The sequence below is a fragment of the Polypterus senegalus genome, chromosome 9 (assembly GCF_016835505.1).
Source record: "Polypterus senegalus isolate Bchr_013 chromosome 9, ASM1683550v1, whole genome shotgun sequence".
Taxonomy (NCBI): domain Eukaryota; kingdom Metazoa; phylum Chordata; class Cladistia; order Polypteriformes; family Polypteridae; genus Polypterus; species Polypterus senegalus.
In genome coordinates, this window is record NC_053162.1 from 129,846,324 (window position 1) to 129,868,395 (window position 22,072).

A 22,072-nucleotide genomic window follows, 5' to 3' on the forward strand; every position below is an offset into this window, starting at 1 on the left:
TTTGTCCTTCTCCACTTTAAGACCCTCTGGAAGAACCCCAAACACAGCTGTTAATGGGTTAGGAGGGATTGTGAGTCCAAGACTGTCTGAGAGGTAATTAAAATTTTTGTCCAGAATAATGTTAATTTGGTGCAGGCCCAGAACATGTGACCTAGTGAGGCTGGAGCTAATTTGCAGCGTTCACAGGTTGGATCATGTCCTGGAAACATTTTGGAGAGTTTTAGTCGAGACAGATGTGCTCGATATATAATTTTGAGCTGTATAATTGTATGCTTTGCACATATGGAGCTCGAGTGAATTCTCTGCATTGCTACTTTCCACTCCTTTTCTGATATATTAATTGAGAGATCATTTTCCCAGTGTCCTCTTGGATCTTTGAAAGGAAGGGATTGTAAAAGGATTTTATATATTGTAGAGATGGAGTCTAACTCCTTTAAATTGAGCAATAAATTTTCCAGCGTGGATGAGGGTGCCAGATGAGGAAAATCTGGAAGGTTCTGTTTAACAAAGTTCCTGATTTGAAGATAGTAAAAGAAATTTGTAGCTGGAATGTTAAATTTGGAATGTAATTGTTCATAGGATGCAAAGACGTTGTCTATATAAAGATCCCTAAGCAAGTTAATTCCAAAATTTTTCCAGATATTAAAAACTGCACATGTTTGTGAGGGTTGAAAGAGGTGGTTCTTTTGCAGGGGTGCCACAGAAAGAAGCTTCTCCGTCTTAAAATGCTTTCTACATTGGTTCCAGATTCTAAGTGAGTGGAGCACAATTGGGTTATTAGTGTATTGCCTATAACGTGTGTTTATTGGAGCACAAAGCAAGGAATACAAAGAAGTACTGCAGGATTTTACTTCTAATGCGGTCCAAGCCTGTGTATGTTCTTCTATTTGTGTCCAGGTTCTTATCGACTGTATATTTGCCCCAGTAATAAAACTGGAAGTTAGGTAGAGCCATACCGCCTTCTACCTTTTGTCTTTGTAGAGTCGCTCTTTTGATGCGTGGATGTTTAGAATTCCAAATAAATGAGGTTATTGTTGAATCTAATTGCTTAAAAAACGATTTATTAATGTATATTGGTATGTTTTGAAATAAAAAAAAGTTTGTTTAAATATCAGGTGTAATTCACCAACCTTTTAAAGCATCTGAATACTTTATAAGACAGTGTCTAACAGCATCCTTTGTTGCCTTTTCACTTCTCATATTCTTCAGAAAGCCTTTTCTTTACCACTTGATTCTTTGAAAGGAGAGTTAAAGCCGAGAATCTTTTCATAATTCCCTCTCCCATCTAGAGAGATTCTACTAGTTACTTTTTTTTTTGTTCATATTACGTATGTGATGTTTTTTGTGTCCTTGAGTATTTCAGCATGTGTTGTGCTGACAGGGCCAGAATCCTATCAAACTAATTAAGCAGTGATTGGCAGAAATCAATTTTTGCATAAATAAACTAAGGAGAATTCTAAAGACTGGTTAAAGACTGCAATGCACAAGAAATGTGGATTGATCGTCAATATTAGAAGTGAAAATATAGCCATGGTCCAAACCAGAAGCCTTTTCCTTAATTTGTTTTGTTTTTTTTTCTATTCAAAACACATTTTTAAAATATGTACAGCTTTATGTTCAAATTTCAGACATTCTTTGCAGCACAGCAAAGGTGAGACATGCCACACAATGGGTACATCATATGCTTAGTAAGGTGATGTGTCCATAGCGAGGAGCCCATGCTGAAAACACACAAAACAGCAATGGCAAAATAAACAAAGTGCAAAGCACAATACACATATCCAGTGTTCCAGACTGAAGGGATTTGTGCAATTTAGTCATTCATGATCACTGTTGATGATTGCCTTGCTGGAGTTGTTTAGTTTATATATGCAGTGGGAACCTGAAAAAAATCATTATCAGCAGATTCAAGATGTGCTTTATCAGCATTTACAAGTACAGTGTGGAGTGTCAGTATGGTCATTGCCAACATAAACAATTACTGACAGAGATGCAGTCCTTCAAACCTGTTTGTTTAGCTACTGTAATTGCTAAGCTGTCACCATATCTCATTCAGATACTTCTTGATGTTTTTGTCAATGTTAAGGTTTCTGCTTCAACTGCACGACTCAGCAGTTGTTTGCATAAAAAAGTGCTTCCTGGCCTCTTTCTTAAATACTGGTGTCCTTGAGTATGTAATTCACCATTAAGATGAAAAAAATTTGCTGGATCTAATTTACTTTGGAGGAATTAAGTGGATAAGACTGGAGAGCTTTGTTGGGCTGAATGGCCTGTCTAATTTTTGCAATTTTGTAATTAATGCCTTTGAGAATTTTGAAGTCCTGGTTTAGGTCCCTACACAGTCCCCTCTGCTCAAGACTAAACTAGTTTAATTTTGAGTCTGTCAGAGTTTGACATGTCCTTATGTCATGGGATGCACCAGGTTGCTCTCTTCTGCTTCTTGTGCTGCTATGTCTTTTTTGTAAAGTGGTGGCTAGAATTGCAGACAATACTCCAGATATGTGCTCAGTTATATAAGTCTTTTTGAATTATTTTTGCTGTTTCCACAGTTTCTGCTAGCTCTACAATTTTAGTATCATCTGTGAATATTGCCAGTTTACTGACTATATATATCATTAATATATATTTTTAAAAAGTAGCAGTTCAAGCACAGACCCCTGTGGGACTCCACTGATGACCTCACTCCACATGGAGCAGTCTCCTCTTTTCTGTACTCTTTTTGTGTTGCCAGTTAGTGAAGTTCAAATTAAGTTGTGTAGTCTTCCTCTGACGCCTAAGTCTTCTATTTTCAAAATTAATCTTCAGTGTGGAACTGAGTCAAAGGCTTTATGAAAGCCTAAGTAAATTATATCATATGCTTTCTTCTGGTCAACTACTCCAAAATGGGGGATTTTATTTAACTTACTATTTTCATACAAGTACTTTCTAGTTTATTTTGTATTATGGTTTCCATACTTTAACATGTGCTAAAGGTAAGACTTATACAGTATGTCTCTGATTACCAAGATCTGTTTTGCCCACCTTGGTTTGGAGTAACATTTGCATTTTTTCACTCATTCAGCACTTCTCCTCTTTCCTGTGACTGCTGCAGGAATTCATAATTAATAATCAATAAGATATGTATCAAGTTAATGTAGAAAAAGTGATAATTTCAACTTGTCCACCCCTGGGATGACAAATGAATTCAAGAAATGTGGTATATGATCTGTTTCACATTTTGACTGGGATGCCAGAAATATGGAAAGATCTGTACAACTCATGAATGAGGTTCATAAATCAACAAAAATTTACATCAACACTTTCACTTTCACAAAAATTACTTTCAAAAATACCATTTATTTATAATACAAGGAAAATTGAATATGGACGGATATATGTAAGTGGATAGATATGTATGGTTAAAAGACACTAGCAAATGCAAAATGTAAAATTCTGAAAGCTTAAGCCTAACTTTTTCTCTCCTATAGAAAAAGACACTAACTTATAGGGAAAGGCACACAACCTATGAATCCTGATTTTTTACTTCATGAAGTTAAGATGGATAAGTTCACTAGCAATGGATTTCATAACCATCCAGCAAAGTGGTGTTCATTTGCTCACAGTAGCTAGCCTTTGCCCTTTGTTTAGGACCAACCTTACGACACCAAGTTCTGTGTGCGAGTGCATGCTTGTGTGAAGAGCTGCACTGCCTTTTCTTTTGAAATTAAGGTGAGAAACTTCTAATAACCAGAACTTATCCTTCGCAAGGTTATTATCTTTAGTTATAGTTAACACCAATGCCATAACCGTATTATATTTATTAAATTACAATTAATAATTTTCAGAGTCAAAGTATACTTTTGGTTTGACATGAACAATATTTGGTTCATTTCCTGGTTGGCTTTCTCCAGACACATGGTACTAGGTTGTTGTACCGTGTTAGCCATTATGAATGTAGAGAAAAGCCAAGCAAAATGACACCTTTTATTGGCTAACTAAAAAGATTACAATATGCAAGCTTTCGAGGCAACTCAGGCCCCTTCTTCAGGCAAGATGTAATACAGAAACTGAAGTTCCCTGAGTTTATATCCACACACTAGGACAAGAAACAACAATGGTAAATTTTTAAATGAAAACTCTTAAATGTAAAAAATTAATAGGTTCATTCAGGCTAAGATTAATTTAACAGGAGATAGAAGAACAATGTATGGTCAAGATCTTTAGATAAGATAACTGTCCAACAAAGTCCTTTGAAGTTTGTGATGAGTTTTTCAAAACAATGCAGATCTGTAGTCAGGTTGTCTGTGTCAGTCTGAGAGATGCAAACAGTCTTCATATCTGGCTATAAAACTCTTGTCTCTGTTCAAGCCATGCTGTAATGTATTAAATTTTAACATGAGCTTAACTTCCCTGTCTTTTCTCTCTTGCTGTGTTTTGAAGTTGCCCATAAGCACTGTGACTTTAAAGTCCCTCTCACAGTGTCCATGGCTGTTGAAATTTTTCAGCACTCTTTCTTTTCTCTGTCCAGGAGGTCTCCTTTTTCACCTTTGGTCTCACCTTTTGGTTGCGGGTGGTACTGTAGTTTTCTTACAGAGCTTTATAAAGTGTCTTCTGATACTACACCTGATAAATTACACCTGCTAAGTCAAGTAATGATCAGTCAGTGACTGTCATTAGCAAGGCAACCATAGTTTCGTACAGTCTCTTTCTCTTGCTTCTATCCTCACTGTTCCACAGAAAGGCGGAATTAAAGACAGTCTTGTACATACTCCAACACAGACAAGTATTCCATCCGCTCAGTCCAGTAGAGTTGCCCCTTGGAGTAAAGAGATTGCTTCAGCTTGTGTTGAGGCCACAGCCAACCAGCTATGGATTCTTGCTATGGCCAGCCAAACTATGGCCAGATCAAACTGTAGTGTAGTGAGAGAACAGCAATTAGTTAGGGTGTTACAAAGGTTTTTATAGGAAGGAATAGACTTCTTGGGTGCACATAAGCCTCTTGTTTGACCACTGTCTATCAGTGTTACTCCTTCTAGATTTATGATTCTTTGTTCAGAACATGAGTCCTTTTTGGCCCTTAGAGAGAGCTGTCCATGGCTGCTACACGGTCTCGTATCAATCATCTTATCAAGTAAGGCTGCAGGTGCTGCAATCCAAAGGGAGGCCCGTTCAGGCAAAATGAGACTTTTAACTGCCGATTAGAGGATCTGGCTGCAGTTATCTAAGCCAGAAATTGGGTTCCAACTGCAAAAAAAATGGGTAATGCCAGTTGGTCCAACACTGCTGAAACATGCCTAATAAAGTGTTTATAAACGACATTTTTCATTTCTTTCAGTAGAACTGGTAAAATTCTATTGAGTAAAGGATTTTTGCTAGTCTTCAACATTCTTGCTAAACTGTATCATTTATAATTAAATGGTACTTTTAAGGTACAGGAATTTGTTCTGAGATGTTTGAAATCTGTCCCCAGATTACAATCTGACAGTAATAGAGTAACATCCATCCATCCATTATCCAACATATTACATCCTAACTACAGGGTCACGGGGGTCTGCTGGAGCCAATCCCAGCCAACACAGGGCACAAGGCAGGGAACAAACCCTGGGCAGGGCGCCAGCCCACCACAATAGAGTAACATTTAAGATGCAAAATGAAGAACTGCATTTTGTTTGTTTTTTACCTTAGTCACAGAAGAATACTATACTTATGTGACATTGTAATTCTACAGGATATATCCTTACTTGTGGGTGCCTATTGTGAAATGTGCATTTTTTTTTTTCTTTTTTAAGTTTAAGCAGGTAATAAGAAGAGCTTGTACATATGTTTAGATAACAGTGTTTTTATGGTGCCCTCTTGCTTTATCAGGTTTCGGTCAGCACTTGTTGAATATGTGGAGCAGCATCAGAAAGACAGAAAATGCCCAAAGTACTTCCTTCAATTTCTTCTTGCTGCAATCAACAGTTTTGTCTCCTTAAGGTGAGAATCTACTAAAGTTCATATGCCACGTGTGATTCAGAGCTGGGGACATAAACAGATAAGTCCAGCAGGGTGTGAGATTTTCTTCTGGATCTGATCACAGATATACTTTGTGTAATTTTAGGAGTGCTGTGGACAGCCTTCACCAACAGCAGAATCCACATGTTCAGTGCCAGAGCAGCTATCCTCCTTTTCTGAAGGGAACATTAGAAGAAGCAACCAGAAAAGTATGTCAGCTGGTGACCGATGAGCTGCTCCTGGAGATCCAGGTAAATTTGAAGTGAGGTGGGGTGTGTGTGTGTGTGTTTCTTTTTTCGCACTTTAAATATTTGCTACTTGCTAAAAATATATTGGTGAAGGGACATTTTTTAATCCTTATCTGCATTTCAGTATTTATGTGTATGTATGTAATATTATGATGATCAACGTGTAATGTACATGTTTAGGGAAACCTGCTTTTATTTGAGGAGTTCCAGGTAGTGTTCCTTGTTGGGGTGCATGGAGCAATATGTGGATCTCAGTGAAGCAATTTTGCAGGAGCAATGTCTCCGTGGTCCGTCGTGTGGTGGGTGCGGCAATCAGCTTTAATCAGTGCATGCTCCCAATATCTCCATGCCGGAGAATATGTCAGTTGCCTCTTCTGATTCCTCTGTATCTGAAAGGTTGTGGACCATAAAAACTTGCACATTCCTTGACAAACTCCTGCACACCACCACTTTAGGTTACAGAGAAGTAAGTGGAGTTTGTACTGTAGAGGTGACAGAAGAAGTTTCAATCTGAGAGAGTCAACAAAATTTCCTGTGCTGGATACTCTTCTCTCCGAACTAGTTGGGTGATTCACAGGAGAATCAATGGAACATATGTGGGTTTTTGCCAAAGTGTTTAGATGTGGAAAAAATTAGTAATTAGACTTCTGATACAGAAGTAGCCTGAGCTTCTGAAGATTTACCCAGTGCTTTCTGAAGCAGAAATAGACTAACTCCTCAGCCCTGGTCATATGCATTTCACTTTAATATTTAAAATAATGTGGTGAAGAAGGATACATATCCAAATCTACACACTATTATTACAGTTTTCATTAACTCTGCAACATTAGAGTTTTTTTCATCATTGAGGAGGATTTAGAACTGGTTATATTCAACTATGAACAAATCAAGTTTTCATTACTTGCGGTGCTTCACATTGATGAAGACATAATGGCATTGCTGTTGCCTGAGAACATAGAGGTAAGATGATTACTTCCAAACTAGGTGGGGCAGTGTTTTTTATAGCAGATTAAATAAATAACCAGTGTTGTTGCTGAGCATTCTTTCTGCCATGGTGTGTTTGTAACCATTTGGATGTTGGCCTACTTACTCGTGATCTCACAGTTTTAAATGTGAGTGCTTTTGAATAATTTTGATGCTACGATACTGTATGTTAATGTGAGTTACAAACCGGTGTTTTCCTTCGTACCAGTCCCAAGCCCAGAAAATGGGGAGGGTGACATCAGGTAGGTCATCCGGTATAGTGGTGAGGGAGACAGCTGGAAGGGTGCTTGGTGTGACATTTGTACAAAGGAAGCATGGCAAAGAAACTTGGAGGTGGAGTATACAGAGGAAGAGGTTGGCAAAGAATAAGTGGAATAGTCAGAGAGATAAAGGAAGTAGACAAGAGTACAAGGAGATAAGGCATAATGTGAAGAGGGAGGTGATGAAGGTTAAAGAAAAGGAGTATGATGAGTTGTATAAGAGGCTGGACACTAAGAAGGGAGAAAAGGACCTGTACTGACTGGCTAAACAGAGGAACTGACCTGGGAAAGATGAACAACAGGTTAAGGTGATAAAGGATAAAGATGGAAACGTACTCACAAGCATGGAGAGTGTGTTGAGGAGATGGAAAGTGCAACAGAATAGCAAGGAGAAAGTAAGGACAGTAATGAAGAATGGGGAGGCTATTGGTCCAGATGACATACAGTACCTGTGGAAGCATGAAGGTGTTTAGGAGAGATGGCGGTGGAGTTTTTAACCAGATTGTTTAATGCAATCTGGGAAAGTGAGAGGATGCCTGTGGAGTTGAGAAGAGTGTTCGGGTACCAGTGTGTGGTGGAAAAGAGTGTCACGAGTAAGTTGTGACAGACAGGTACCAGTAAGAGTGAAAAGGAAGGTATACAAGATGGTAGTGAGACCAGCTGTGTTATATGGGTTGGAGACATAAAGGGTTCTTTGTTCCTACACTATTGGCCAGTACTTGCTTGCAGATCGGGGTAGTTAGCATCGGAGCCCTAGCAGAGTATTTAAGGAGCTGTAGTGTAATGGGTGTACTGTTCTCATCTACAAAAAAGGAGACAAAACTGAATCTCGTACTCACTTTAAAAAAAAATCAGTTACTAACATAAAATAAAGCAGAAGAGTATACAATAATTGTTTTCAAGCAGTACATGAACTTCATATTTGATATAATTCATATTTTATATAACTGTGTGAAAGTAGCAAACCTTCCTGCAAAGGATGGCACTCTAGAAAAGCAGCTCCAGAGACTAACCAATGTCCATTTAACTGAATATCCAGGCAAATTAGCTGTCCAAATTAAAGAGAACAGCAACAAGATACAGACTACACTGGATCAAACTTGGACTCAGGTAGTCAAGAGAAACAAGACAAGACAGCACCCCATCAGAAAAAGAGGTTAAAGTAACCAACAGATGTATTTTGCTTCAAAAGCCTGAAAGAAAACGGCATTCCAATGAAATTAAATTGAATGAGAGACAGAAAAGGGAAGTCATTGTTATTAAAGATTCCATCCTCTTAAATAGTACCAGCTCGATATGCGGCAGAGGTCGAGAGTCAGCAACAGTGTGCTGCCAAGCAGGAGTGAGAGTTTACCCACATAAACTGGTGAGGGCAAATCACGTTTGAACAAATGATATTGGAAAGCCCAGCTCATAGTCCTTGTAGAACAAAAAAACAGGAAATTTGGAAATTAACTAAAGGCCAAAACTAAATCTGTTATTTTGTCTGTGCTCTTTCCAGTACCAGGAAACCATCCACACCAAGAGAACGTAATATTCAGTCATATTGCATGGATGAAGGCAAAGTGCAAACATGAAGGTTTTATTCTTCTCAATCTCTGGAATGCCTTTTAATGTAAACATTTCCTTCACCAATGGGACAAATGTTCTAGGAGCTAGAGCAGGGGTCCTCAATCACAGTCCTGGAGGGCCGCAGTGGCGGCAGGTTTTTGTTCCAAATCAGAAGCACTTACTGCTCAAGTAACACTTCTGCTTCATTTTAGTTGTCTTACTCATTAAGATTTTGAACCCTTATTGCTTATTTTAGTCTTATGACAGCTGTATTCTCAGTTTTTAATTGTTTCTAATTAGTAATAACATGCAAATAACAAAAGAGACCAGCATTTCTCCATTTAGTTTGTTTCCATTTAAACCAGCGTTTATTTATCATGCACTATTGGATTTAATTAAATACTTGGAAGGAAATTGAAGAGAAAAAAGTGAAGGACTGATCCATTTTAGCCTTCAAAGTAATTGGATGATATCCTTAGAAGAAAATCTAGGAGATGAGAATGACCTGACATAGCAGAGTTAAAGCACTAACAAGACATCAAATTTAATTATTGGCAAGGACTGCTTTCTAATTAAGCAACCGGGTTAGAATAAAAAACCTGCAGCCACTGTAGCCCTTCAGGACTGTGATTGAGTCTTTAAGGAAGTGTATAAATATTTAAAATAGATTGTGCAGGGTGAAAAACAAAGAAAGTCATGAAAAAAAAAAAACCTAAAGAAAACTTGACCAAAAGCCCACCACATAGCTGTGTCCACAGTTAAAATGTTTACTCCTTAATGTGACGAGCCTTAGAAAGAGAATGCACAAATTGGAGGCAACAGTGTTGACTTGGGACTAAAGACGATGTTGGAATTATGGAGTTGTGGCTAAACAAGTGTGATGGAGAGGAATATAATAGTGGCTAGGCACACTTCAGGGCAGAGAAACAAGGGAGGACAGGGGGAAGTATGGTGCTATACTGCATGTGGAAAGTTAATATTCAGTCACACTAATTCAAGATAGAAGAAGGGAACACCTCAGAATCACTGTGAGTTAAACTGGTAGGAAAGAAAGCTAGAGATTTGGTTTTTATTTGGAGATTTGGTAATAGTTTTGGCAATAGCGTATTATTAAATCAAATAAGACATGTACCAGAAAGTCATGAATGCACAGATTCTTTATAAGGTAAATGTGTTTTTCTTTCTAGTTTTAGACCATGTAAGATATCACTTTTTCATGGAGTTATGGAGTGTGAGTTTGTATTCTTCATGTAAAGCATCCTAAAGTTGGCATGCAAGTGATGTGGAGAGTGCAACACATTTATTGTTATATTATCTTATTCCATCTGGTGTTTCTCGAAATGTTAGGAGGCAGACGTAACTGTGAGTCCACCAAATGTATGGGGATATTTTCCCCTAAAATGCATAAAACAAATAACCTAATGCATGTGAGAACAAATATTGGCAGTTAGGATTCGAAATATTTTGAATCTTCAAAGATGTACACAATCCAGAATAATTCACAGCACAATCCCAGTGACGTCTTACCAGTTGTTCCTTATCTTCACTATTGACTGCACCCATCCTGTTTTTTTCCCAAACAAGATGGTGACAAACCACTCATCTTGTTAAATTTACCGCATTGGCATGTCAACTTGCATCCCCACTGGAAGTGTTAGCTTTCCTGTCTTTCTTCAGAGAGCTATTAAACCCAGCATGTTCCTTCCCACCCCTTTTTTTTTCCCTGGCAACCCTTTGCCAACCATGTGAGCCATCACAAAATACAATGGATAGAAGGGTCTTTGAGGACTGTGATATTTCAGCTGGCACTTTGACTGTTTCATTAATTTAAATTACAAAATAATGGTTCTTGCAGATCACAGAAAAAAAATTTCCACAGTCAGTTTAGTTAGCTGAAAGAAATATTAAAAACTATTCAAGGAATAAAAAAGTATTCAAAATGTTTAAAAGCGAGCAATCCACGCTCAGATAATGTTTTTAATATGAGTATACGAATATGCACAATGCTACACAGTGGGCCGCATTCTGTGCTCCTATTGCATCCTCTGCTCTCTTCATAATCAACCAAAATGGCCTGGTTTCATAATCAGATCACATTCCTTTTGAGGGTGGGTGTTCCCCCTGTTGTATCTGACCAGCAGACTGCCAAGGCAAAATGCTGTGGCTTCCTAATTAAATCATGCGTGGATTTCCCCTCTTTTTTTCTACTATCAGAAGTAGCATAATTTGTGCTTTCCAAAAATCTGGCATTAAAATACTGTGCATGGTTTTGTAAACACATGAAAATGGTGCCAGTGGCATCATATATTGTGTGTATGCTATAAAAATACATTTCTAAAAGGTCACTCATAGAGCCAATTAGTTTGAAGACTGGTCACTGCGTGGTGTGGTGGTAGCTGTCAGCCATAAGCACATGTTTAGTTTATTTCATGCTATGGTCGGGCGGTGGAAGGACAGACTGGAAACACACCAACCAGGTCGTCCCTTTTAACCATTGTGAGACGAAACAAACAAAATAAACAAAAGCAACGAAAACAGTGCCAATGCGCTATCCCAATCAGGGATTTCTTTCACTGGAAGAATCTTTTCGAGAGTCACGTGCTCCGCCATTCGGCTTGTTCTGGTCTCCCAACAAATTTGCCTTTTTCTTAGCCGGCGCTTCTTTTATAGCGCTACTACTGGAACGGGCAGAGTTAAGTGTCCTTGCCGGGCAACTTCTCAGAGTCTTGAGGGAAGAAGAACAACAGGATAAGGTCAGTGGTAGCCCCCCCTTTTCGTCTTGGTGGGTTATTACGTACCTTTCCCCAGCCCTTAGAGGAGTCCTTCAAAACCCATGCATGACCATGCAGTAGTCTAACAACTAGTCTAACTTTAGTGCCCTCTGCTAAGCAGGTATGTATAGTGAAAATAAGTCAACGCATGTGTAACAAGCCAGCATCAAATGATGCCAGCTTCTTGGTAAATCAGCAACTGAACCAGTAAAGATGATGTAGCAAGCACACAATATTCAAGAACTTGTCTTCAGGAGTCATGATGGTTGACAGCTGAGATAGTCAGGCAACACCAACCTGGTCTAAAGCGAATATTCAGCAGGTACAACAAAGTGTGCATGGAAACCTCCCCTCAGACTTGTAATAGCACTGCACGGGCAGTTCAGCATTTCTCATGGACGTTGGTATGCAAGGTCTCACCATGTCCTGGACATGTCACAACTTTGTCTAAAGAAGCAACACAACAAATACCAAGTGATTTGTCAGGGCCTGTAAACGGGTTCTTTGCAATTGGAAGAATATCACATACAACACTTTAAAAAAGTTTCAAATGCACGTTCTGACTTCGTCTGACGGTGCAGTGAGCACTCCTTCATTAAATCTGACTTTTACAATGACATTAAAACATGTTTTTGCTTATATAAGTCATTATTATTGTAATATGTCGATTTTATTTTTTCTTGCAGCCTTATTGTCTACATTTGCTGTGTCGCTCCTGGTTGTTCAACTGTGACTTTATAGACAGCATCTGCCGAACCATAGATCAGCATTTCACCTTTTATCAGCATGTTCGGGAGCCCTATTTCCAGGTTAGTCCTCCTCACCATTATGTTAATTCTCAATTTCAAATTAGAAATAATTGTATTAACCATATACGATGCACATTTGCTGCTATGAAGTAGTATTTTTGACCTACTACTCACTAGCATATTAAAGGAACTACGAGGGGCGTTCAGTTATAAACAGAAATTTTCATACTCTGTTCTTATAAAGAGTGCAAGGTAGACATGACTCAATGGACGGGCACATGCGTGTTTGAATTTGTTGTTAGCAATGCTAGCTGCTCTTTCCCCTTTTCCTGTCAGTTGTAATCAACATGTCAGAGCAGGAGGTACACAGTAGTGTTGCGCAGCAAATCATTGTTCAATTTTTGACAAATGAAGGATTCATTCCATCTCAGACTTATTCAAGAGTTAAAAATCAGTTTGCAGAGGAGTGTCTCTCTCAGTCTAGAGTGTATGATTGGTGCAAGTCATTCAGAGGGTGACTATCATCTCTTCAGTCCACTTAAGGAATTTTTAGGAGGGAAGAAATTTGAATCGAATGACGAGGTTATTGACGCTGTGCAAGAATGGGTCAACAGGCAGTTAAAACACTTCTTCTCTTGTTAGATTATGAAGCTTCCTGAGCTGCAGTGGCAGGGGACTACATAGGAAAATAGTGTATAAGTTGTTTGATTGCATTCAATAAATAAAATGCAACTCATAAATTCCAGTTTATATTTGAACAACCCTCATTTCAATAAAGGAAAGTGTATTGTGGGCAGGTGGTCTGATGGTGCATTGGTTGGTGCCTCTGTCATGCGTTACCCAGAATCCTGAGTTCAAATTGTGTATGAAGTCAGCACTTTTTCCCTGATGCCACGTGGCTTTTCCTCCACATTCTCAAAGACGTGCAGAGTAACTGGTGCTCGTCTAAATTGGCCGTGTGTGTGTGTGTGTGAAGAACTTCATTGATTTTACTGGCACCCCATCCTGGGCTGCTGCCTACCTTGGGCCCAGCGATGCTGAGATAAGTAACCCGATGACCCAAATTGATTAAACGGCTTTGAGACGGCTCTGTTACAACAGGGGAGCTCATTGGTTTGCTTCATTACAGCATTACTGCTTTCAAAAATGAAATCTGTGTAAAATATATTATTAAAAATGATTTTCCAACCACTGCGGTGGGCTGGCGCCCTGCCCAGGGTTTGTTTCCTGCCTTGTGCCCTGTGTTGGCTGGGATTGGCTCCAGCAGACCCCTGTGACCCTGTAGGTAGGATATAGCGGGCTGGATAATGGATGGATGGATTTACCAACCAGTATTAATACATTTTAAAATATTTTATCATATACTTCAAGGAAAAATATATATTACAATACCTTGCAGTATCCCAAAATATATTATTTAATATGTAAATTACTGCCATTTTCATATATTTCAAATTATAAAGAATAACATGCTATCAGTAAAGTAAATTTGAAAATTACAAGGTAATCTCCACGGATTGAAGCTGACGCAAAACAACACATTCACAATGCCATATGGGTAGTTTGAAGATGCACAATGTGGGAGTCTACCATTTTCTAGTTGAACCCAAGATCAAATGAACACGGACACTCTATTGCGGGACAGCACCATTGTTGAACAACTCACTGTAGTGAGATTTCTTTGGGCAGAGGGAGTGAAACCTATTGAAATTCGCTGAAGGATGTTGGTTTGTGCAGATCAGTAAGCTGTTTGGGTGCCCATCTTGTGCAGACTTTATGGTACCCGAAGTCTTCCTGTACTATGACATGTGTAGACCCAAAGCTGATATCCAAACAGCAAACCACGTAATCTGTCGATCTCTGATGAAGGCATTCGCCATGTCAATGTGGGCTTGACCTTTATCCCTTTTTAAACCTTTCTACCTAATTCATAAACTTTTCATTGAGGCACGTTGCTTTCGCTTCTGTACTGAGCCAACATCCTTTGAATTTCAGCAGTTTTCACTCTCTCTGCAAAAAGAAATTTCAATATGGTGTGTTGTTCAACTTTAGACCAATCCTGCAGTGGGGCATCTGTGTTCATTTGACTTTGACTTCAACTAGACTAACAGCAGAGCACAATGCTGTGCATGTTCAAACTACCCATAAGCCACTGCAAATTTGTTGCATTGCATCATCTTCTATCTGTTGTGGTTACGGAATAGTTTTCAAATTGCCTTTACATTTTGATTTACCATTGTAGTTACAATATACTGTGTAATATTGTAATGTACACTTATGATTTTTGTATACTGCAGTGTAGTTTAATAATTCTAGTATTGAAAATGTCAATTCAGCATTCTCATAAGTTCTTTTTATGCCAAGATCTACCCTATAAGACACAGCTCAAGTTGTTAATCTAAGATGAACCTCAGGTTGTAACCTGCAATGTTCTGTCCTTGGTATATTAGATGGTTTGTCAATTATAACTAAAATTAGGTATTTTCAAATAAATGTTATCTAAATAATTTTTTTTATTGTTTTACATTTTGCTTTTGATACGTTCCTGTTATAAATGTAGCATGTTGCTTTTTATTTTGATATGCTTCATTGGAATGTACAAAATCTAGTCACCGGAGGTGAAACTTGGTGACATTCCCAAAGCCTTAGGGGCATCCAGTTGTAAAATTTAATGATGGAAGAGAATGATGGAATTGATCCAATCCGTTCTGGAAAACATAAGAATATACTACTTTTCACTGATATAACTTTTGCTTAAGAACCAGTGCTCCAATATTCCAAACCTATTTATTTAAAAGTGTTAGCCTGGCAGCAAATGTATTCACCTCCAGAAACTAACATTGAAGAGATACACGGTTAGCTAGTTTTCTGCCAAAATCTTCTTGAACAATCCTGTATCGGAGGTAATAAGATCCATGGCAGCTCATCCTGTGTCCCTTTATAATGTTAATTTCAGTTCTCATACTGAGGAATTCCTGCAAATCAAACAAAGCACACAGAATTGTTTTAGTTTTGAATCAATTGCAGCCTAAGTGCTGATGCAGCCAACTACTTGAACTCCGTTTAGTGAGCTACAGAGAGAGAATGATTCTTTGAGAAGATCCTGTTTCATTTCTTCAAAGGAAAAGGATGAGGCAAATTAATGATAGTGAGAAACGCGAGCCTGAACATACAGCATATTGCATGATTTACACAGAATAGATTTGTAGAAGTTGTGGAGCTTGGTTCGGACACAGACAGGTAGACATGTTGTAATCACCCCACACACGTTTATTGTACAAAGTCATATTTACAAAGGTGCTCCACAGTCCCCAAAAATCCTCAAAGTCCTGGCCATAAACACAATGCCTTAGTTCTTCAGGATGCTTCCTTGCCTCCTTCAGAGACCTTGTCCTGCTTCCACCCGACTCAAGTTCTCACACGAAGGGAGGCAGCCCCTTTTATAAGCACCCGGATGTGCTCCAGGTGTGTTCCGGCCATCTCCCACCGACACGCCCCAGTGTGGTGGAAGTGCCAGCTGCATCCCTGAAGCACTCCAGGTGTCCCTGCTCGTCTTCCCCCAGCAATTCTGGGTGTGGCAGAAGTGCTGAGGTCCAGGGTCCCCAAGGCATTGGGGTGCCCCCTGGCGGTGACCATGGGCCCCTACAGGGTTGAGCTTCAAAGCCCTGTACCCGTGGCCACCAAAGGCCCAGGGTGGTCGCCCCCACATGGTCTGAGAGATGTGTAAGCCCTCCTCCGGTTTTGCAAGGTGTCCCGGCTGGGTCGCCCCCCCCTAGCCATCTGCGACAACGTTTTTTTTGCAATATACCATTCCATCTTCAAAGCCCACTTAATCATGAGCAGGGTCAAAATATTAAGCAAAATATGTTTCAATTAATCTTAAATAATATATAAATGGATTACATATACTGTATATGACATTATAATAAAAGATGAGTTTTTATGTTTGGATTATTTATGGATGTACTGTGATGTGTATCTAAACAGATGGGAGTTGAGCTTTAGTTTAATTATCTCTTTATGTCTGTGCTTGTGTCTTTTTTTGTTTATGGTAACACTTTTCAGTTTAGGTTCTGCAAAAACACATCTACTGTATTTCTTATTTAATGTTAGGTAACAAGACATTAACAAACACTTCTTTGGGTCTTCATAACACTTACAAATTATCTGCAAACTGTTTATTCATCTCTGCAATGTGACCGAGTAATAATACCTCACTTTGGAGTGGTCTGAGGTGGCTTAACTGAGACACAATTCTCTTGATATTTCATATTTAGTATTAGACTTCCATCCATCCATTATCCATCCTGCTATATCCTAACTACAGGGTCACGGGGGGTCTGCTGGAGCCAATCCCAGCCAACACAAGGCGCAAGGCAGGATACAAACTCTGGGCAGGGCACCAGCCCACCGCAGGGCTAGTATTAGGCTTGTGAATCCTTAATATTAACAAGTAATTTTACTGTCCTGTCCATATTCTGCACTGCACAGAGATAAGCATAACCTATCTACTAAGGTGTTATGCAGACCAAAATCAGCCATTGTTAAGGTTTTCTTACTTGAGAGTTAATGAGTTATAGCTGCATTTCTGCAGTACCTAAACTAGTGTTACCCTTTTTTACTGTTTTGTTTTGCTTTAGTGATGTCCTTTTGAATAAAGGAAAGGTAACCAAGTCACTAGTTTTAAGGGAAAAAAGTACAATTCATTTATACACACAGGGACAATAGAAAAGCATGGGAGTTATGATGCCACACAAACCCTTAACGTGGGTGCTTTCTCTTTTATTTTTGCATTACTTTACATAAATAAGGCTGTTAAGATTACCTTATGTCAAACTCTGAAAGAAAACCGTAAAGAGGGAGAAAGAATTGGAATTAGTTACTTAGGCAGTGTCAGTTCAAAGATCTTGTAAAACTAAAAGGTTCACCTGACACCAATATCACTGGCTCTTGTGACAAAGAATCCATAATGAGAGCGTGCCCTTCTGGTCATTTAATAGCTAGTAAGAGTTCTGTGATGTGGCTCAGTTAATAGTAACTTAGCTCCTAACTAGCGTTGTTTCAGCCTTGGTTTATAGTGAAGGCGACTGTTGTGGTGGGGTGCACTCCTGACACTTTGACCGTGTCTCTTTGTTGTTAACTTGCTATTAGCACTTCTTTCAGACCTTTGTGTGTGTCTTTTGTTTCTCAAAATGTGCAGTAGTTCACCTATATGTGCAATATTATTATGTGGAACACTTCCTGATCAGTGTGTTTATTCTGTTTAGTAAGCTAGGGTTATGGTAAGAGACTCGGATGCACAGTATCTATTATATTTAACTTGCCACGTACCTGTGAAACATAGTAAATGAGGATTTATTGTAGTTTATTTTGATATTTTATATTCTCTTTTACTTTACATGCTTATTTTTTATTTGCTCTTTGTATTACTTGTGCCTTTGTCTATCCAAACACTGGTGACATAGGTAATTTCCTTTGGGATTAATAAAGTATTCTGATTCCGATGTGATCCTCATTCTGCAGTACCCAAATGATATGTAATATACTGAAGCTGCCTTACACGTTGCTGTAGGTATTGCATGCCAGGAGGTTTTCTCCTGGAGCACTTTTAGCCATTGGCTTATCCTACTGCTATGAGGCAATTCAATGCTTCCTATTGATACACCCGTCTGCACAATAAATATTTATATATTGATTGATTGATTGATTGGCTGTATTATCTGTCCTGTCTTTTTATGTTTCTGCTGCTACATCTGAATTTCCATGTGGAATTAAGAGAAAAGCCAAGCAAAATGACACCTTTTATTGGCTAACTAAAAAGATTACAATATGCAAGCTTTCGAGGCAACTCAGGCCCCTTCTTCAGGCAAGATGTAAGGCCTGAGTTGCCTTGAAAGCTTGCATATTGTAATCTTTTTAGTTAGCCAATAAAAGGTGTCATTTTGCTTGGCTTTTCTCTACATTCATAATGGCTAACACGGTACAACAACCTAGTACTACATGTGGAATTAATAGATTTAATTGAATCTAGAGGAATTATGTTGGCATGGAGTTGGGGCTGGAAGGCAGCACGATAGCCCACACACATATGCACACCCATTGATGTAAGAAAGCCAGAGGAAGAGAGTTTAACTTTGCTTTTAAAAGAAGGTTGTCTATTACGCTGATGAGATGGATGGGTGTGTAAGCAGGATACTGCAATCTATCCAGGGCTGATTCCTGCCTTGTGCTTGATGCTCCTCTCTTCCTTGTAATGGATAAAGAGGGTTCCTCAGATGGATGGATGTCTGGCCTTTATTCTTTATCTGTATGTCTCATTGCATATGACTGCTAACGCTGTCTTCACAGTTTACTCACAGCTCTCCATCTTGTGCAGTCCTACAGCTCTCTGCTGCCATCTACTGGCTTCAGTGCACGACAGTGTTAAGAGCTTGGACTGTATAATATGCATCTTTTTTATTAGTACAGTGCTACTCTTTTGAGTGTATTATATGTTGAAGGTTACTCATGTTACTTTTAGAATTGGATCCCGTTTATTAAGTAATCTGAAACTAAGTATAGAATCATCTGCACGTAACAAGTGGCAAGAAAACCTGGTAAAATGTCAGCAGAGCAGACTTAAAATTCAGATTGCTACAGCTGTAATGCAATTTATCTGTAAACTAAACAGATGTGCTTTTATTTAGACTCAATTATTCAAGTTTTTCCAATCTGCTTGGTGAATTTCTTGTCTTTATTGTTTCTAAAGTTTTTTCATTATTTTATTAACTTGATGTTCAATATACAGTAGCTGATGTCAGACATTAATTACACTCTTTGAACTTTTGTAACTGTTTGCTTACCTTCAGTAGGCTAAAACTTCACAGTGATCAGTGCAAAAGTGTTGTGATTGACTGTTCATCTTTGTATCATAATGATATATTTTGCAAATTATGTGACTGCTGTCAGTTTAAGATTCTCATTTTTTTCATGAGGTTTTCTATTGTTCTCTCCAGGTCCTTGTTACTGAAGTGCAGTGGGCGCTTGTGGTCGAATATATCCGTGCTTTCATGCAGAAGCGCATGGTCTGCCGCAGTGCTGAGGAGCGTAGCCAGCTTTCTGACAGAATGAGCCACGACGCCCTACAAATTAAGGAGTTATTTCACAGGCGAGTAAGTTGAGTCCATCGGTCATGGCAGGGAAATACAGCTTTGGCTATAATGTTGGCACCTTGCATCTGCGGAGTTTTGCTCACTGCATTGGCTCTTTGTCCTTGGCACATCTAAAATGGCCTTCAGCTTCAGGCATTTTCTGGTTTTTTATTTATTTATTTATTTTTTTAACACAATATTCATGACTCCACAAAGTGATCTGCCTTCTTCCATTTCTAACACAGATATGGCCCACAGGACCTTTTCCTGGCAACATTGCTTTATTTTTGAAGCTTCTGTAATTGTGTTTGTGCATTCCCTACAAATAATTTATCAGCATAAAATCCCTTCAGAGTTTCTTTGCTGAGGTTATTGCCCTGTATTTATAAATTAAAATTCCTTTCACATGCTCTAAGTGTTTGTCCAGTTTGGCAGAAGGACCGGGCCTCTCTAAATTGTTTTTGCTGACTTTGTAGCTCTGGAATTATCCATAAATGTCTCTATCTAAATCTATTTTCTGTGGATTCAGACAGTACTCAGACCCCTTCACTTTTTTGTTGTAAATGTTAAATGGGTACATTTGCTGTTTTTGCCCATAAATCTACACTCAGAAACCAATAATGACAAAGTGAAGGCGTTTTCAGAGTGGTTGCAAGTTTATTAAAAATCAAAAACTACAATCTCTCATCCAGAGAAGTTTTCAAACCTTTATTTCAATACTTTGTAGAAGCCCCCTTAAGCAGCAATTCTAGCTTTGTAATTTTTGGGTTAGACTCTATAAACTCTGCACACCTGGATATGGGCAGTTTTTCTCATTCATCCAGTCTAAAGGAGTTTGAGAGGATCTGCCAGCAAGAAGTGGACTGTAAACTGCCATCTTCAAGTGTCTCCATAGATGTTTCATGTTGTTCAAGTCTCTCTCTCTCTCACGTCTTAGCAGTTATGATGTCTCTGTGGCTGCACCTTATAAAATCCTTTGAATTTATAGTATCTTGCTGACTGCCCCTTTTCACAATAAAATACAACCTGATGTAAGATATTGCATCAGTTAAAAATCTGAGACAACCGATATGTTCCCATGGTCTGGTTGATTGAGCTACTTTTGGCTAGATACAAAGCATGTTAATGTTAAAGTCTCAAGCCTCCATTTCACATATTCTTGTAAGTTTAAAACACACTGGTTACTTTATCTATACAGGTGCTGGTCATAAAATTAGAATATCATGACAAAGTTGATTTATTTCAGTAATTCCATTCAAAAAGTGAAACTCGTATATTAGATTTATTCATTACACACAGACTGATGTATTTCAGATGTTTATTTCTTTTACTTTTGATGATTATAACTGAAAACTAACGAAAGTCCCAAATTCAGTATCTCGGAAAATTAGAATATTGTGAAGAGGTCCAATATTGAAGACACCTGGTGCCACACTCTAGCTAATTAACTCAAAACACCTGCAAAAGCCTTTAAATGGTCTCTCAGTCTAGTTCTGTAGGCTACACAATCATGGGGAAGACTGCTGACTTGACAGTTGTCCAAAAGATGACCATTGACACCTTGCACAAGGAGGGCAAGACACATAAGGTCATTGCTAAACAGGCTGGCTGTTCACAGAGCTCTGTGTCCAAGCACATTAATAGAGAGGTGAAGGGAAGGACAAGATGTGGTAGAAAAAAGTGTACAAGCAATAGGGATAACCACAGCCTGGAGAGGATTGTGAAACAAAACCCATTCAAAACGGTGGGGGAGATTCACAAAGAGTGGACTGCAGCTGGAGTCAGTGCTTCAAGAACCACCACGCACAGACGTATGCAAGACATGGGTTTCAGCCGTCGCATTCCTTGTGTCAAGCCACTCTTGAACAAGAGACAGCGTCAGAAGCGCCTCGACTGGGCTAAAGACAAAACTGCTGCTGAGTGGTCCAAAGTTATGTTCTCTGATGAAAGTAAATTTTGCATTTCCTTTGGAAATCAAGGTCCCAGAGTCTGGAGGAAGAGAGGAGAGGCACAGAATCCACGTTGCTTGAGGTCCAGTGTAAAGTTTCCACAGTCAGTGATGGTTTGGGGTGCCATGTCATCTGCTGGTGTTGGTCCATTGTGTTTTCTGAGGTCCAAGGTCAACGCAGCCATCTACCAGGAAGTTTTAGAGCACTTCATGCTTCCTGCTGCTGACGAACTTTATGGAGATGTAGATTTCATTTTCCAACAGGACCTGGCACCTGCACACAGTGCCAAAGTTACTAGTACCTGGTTTAAGGACCATGGTATCCCTGTTCTTGATTAGCCAGCAAACTATCCTGACCTTAACCCCATAGAAAATCTATGGGGAATAGTGAAGAGGAAGATGCAATATGCCAGACCCAACAATTCAGAAGAGCTGAAGGCCACTATCAGAGCAACATG

General features: G+C 39.0%; 1 protein-coding gene across 2 annotated transcripts in view; it reads left to right on the forward strand.

The window, feature by feature from the left end:
* exoc3l1 (exocyst complex component 3-like 1) overlaps window positions 1–22,072 on the forward strand; it is a 76,278-nt gene that overhangs the window by 40,004 nt on the left and 14,202 nt on the right. For both annotated transcript variants that reach the window (XM_039763844.1, XM_039763845.1), the window contains exons 8-11: window positions 5,845–5,955; window positions 6,080–6,224; window positions 12,474–12,596; window positions 19,532–19,687. In XM_039763844.1, coding sequence (XP_039619778.1) covers window positions 5,845–5,955; window positions 6,080–6,224; window positions 12,474–12,596; window positions 19,532–19,687 — 535 coding nt within the window. The remainder of the gene's footprint in view (window positions 1–5,844; window positions 5,956–6,079; window positions 6,225–12,473; window positions 12,597–19,531; window positions 19,688–22,072) is intronic.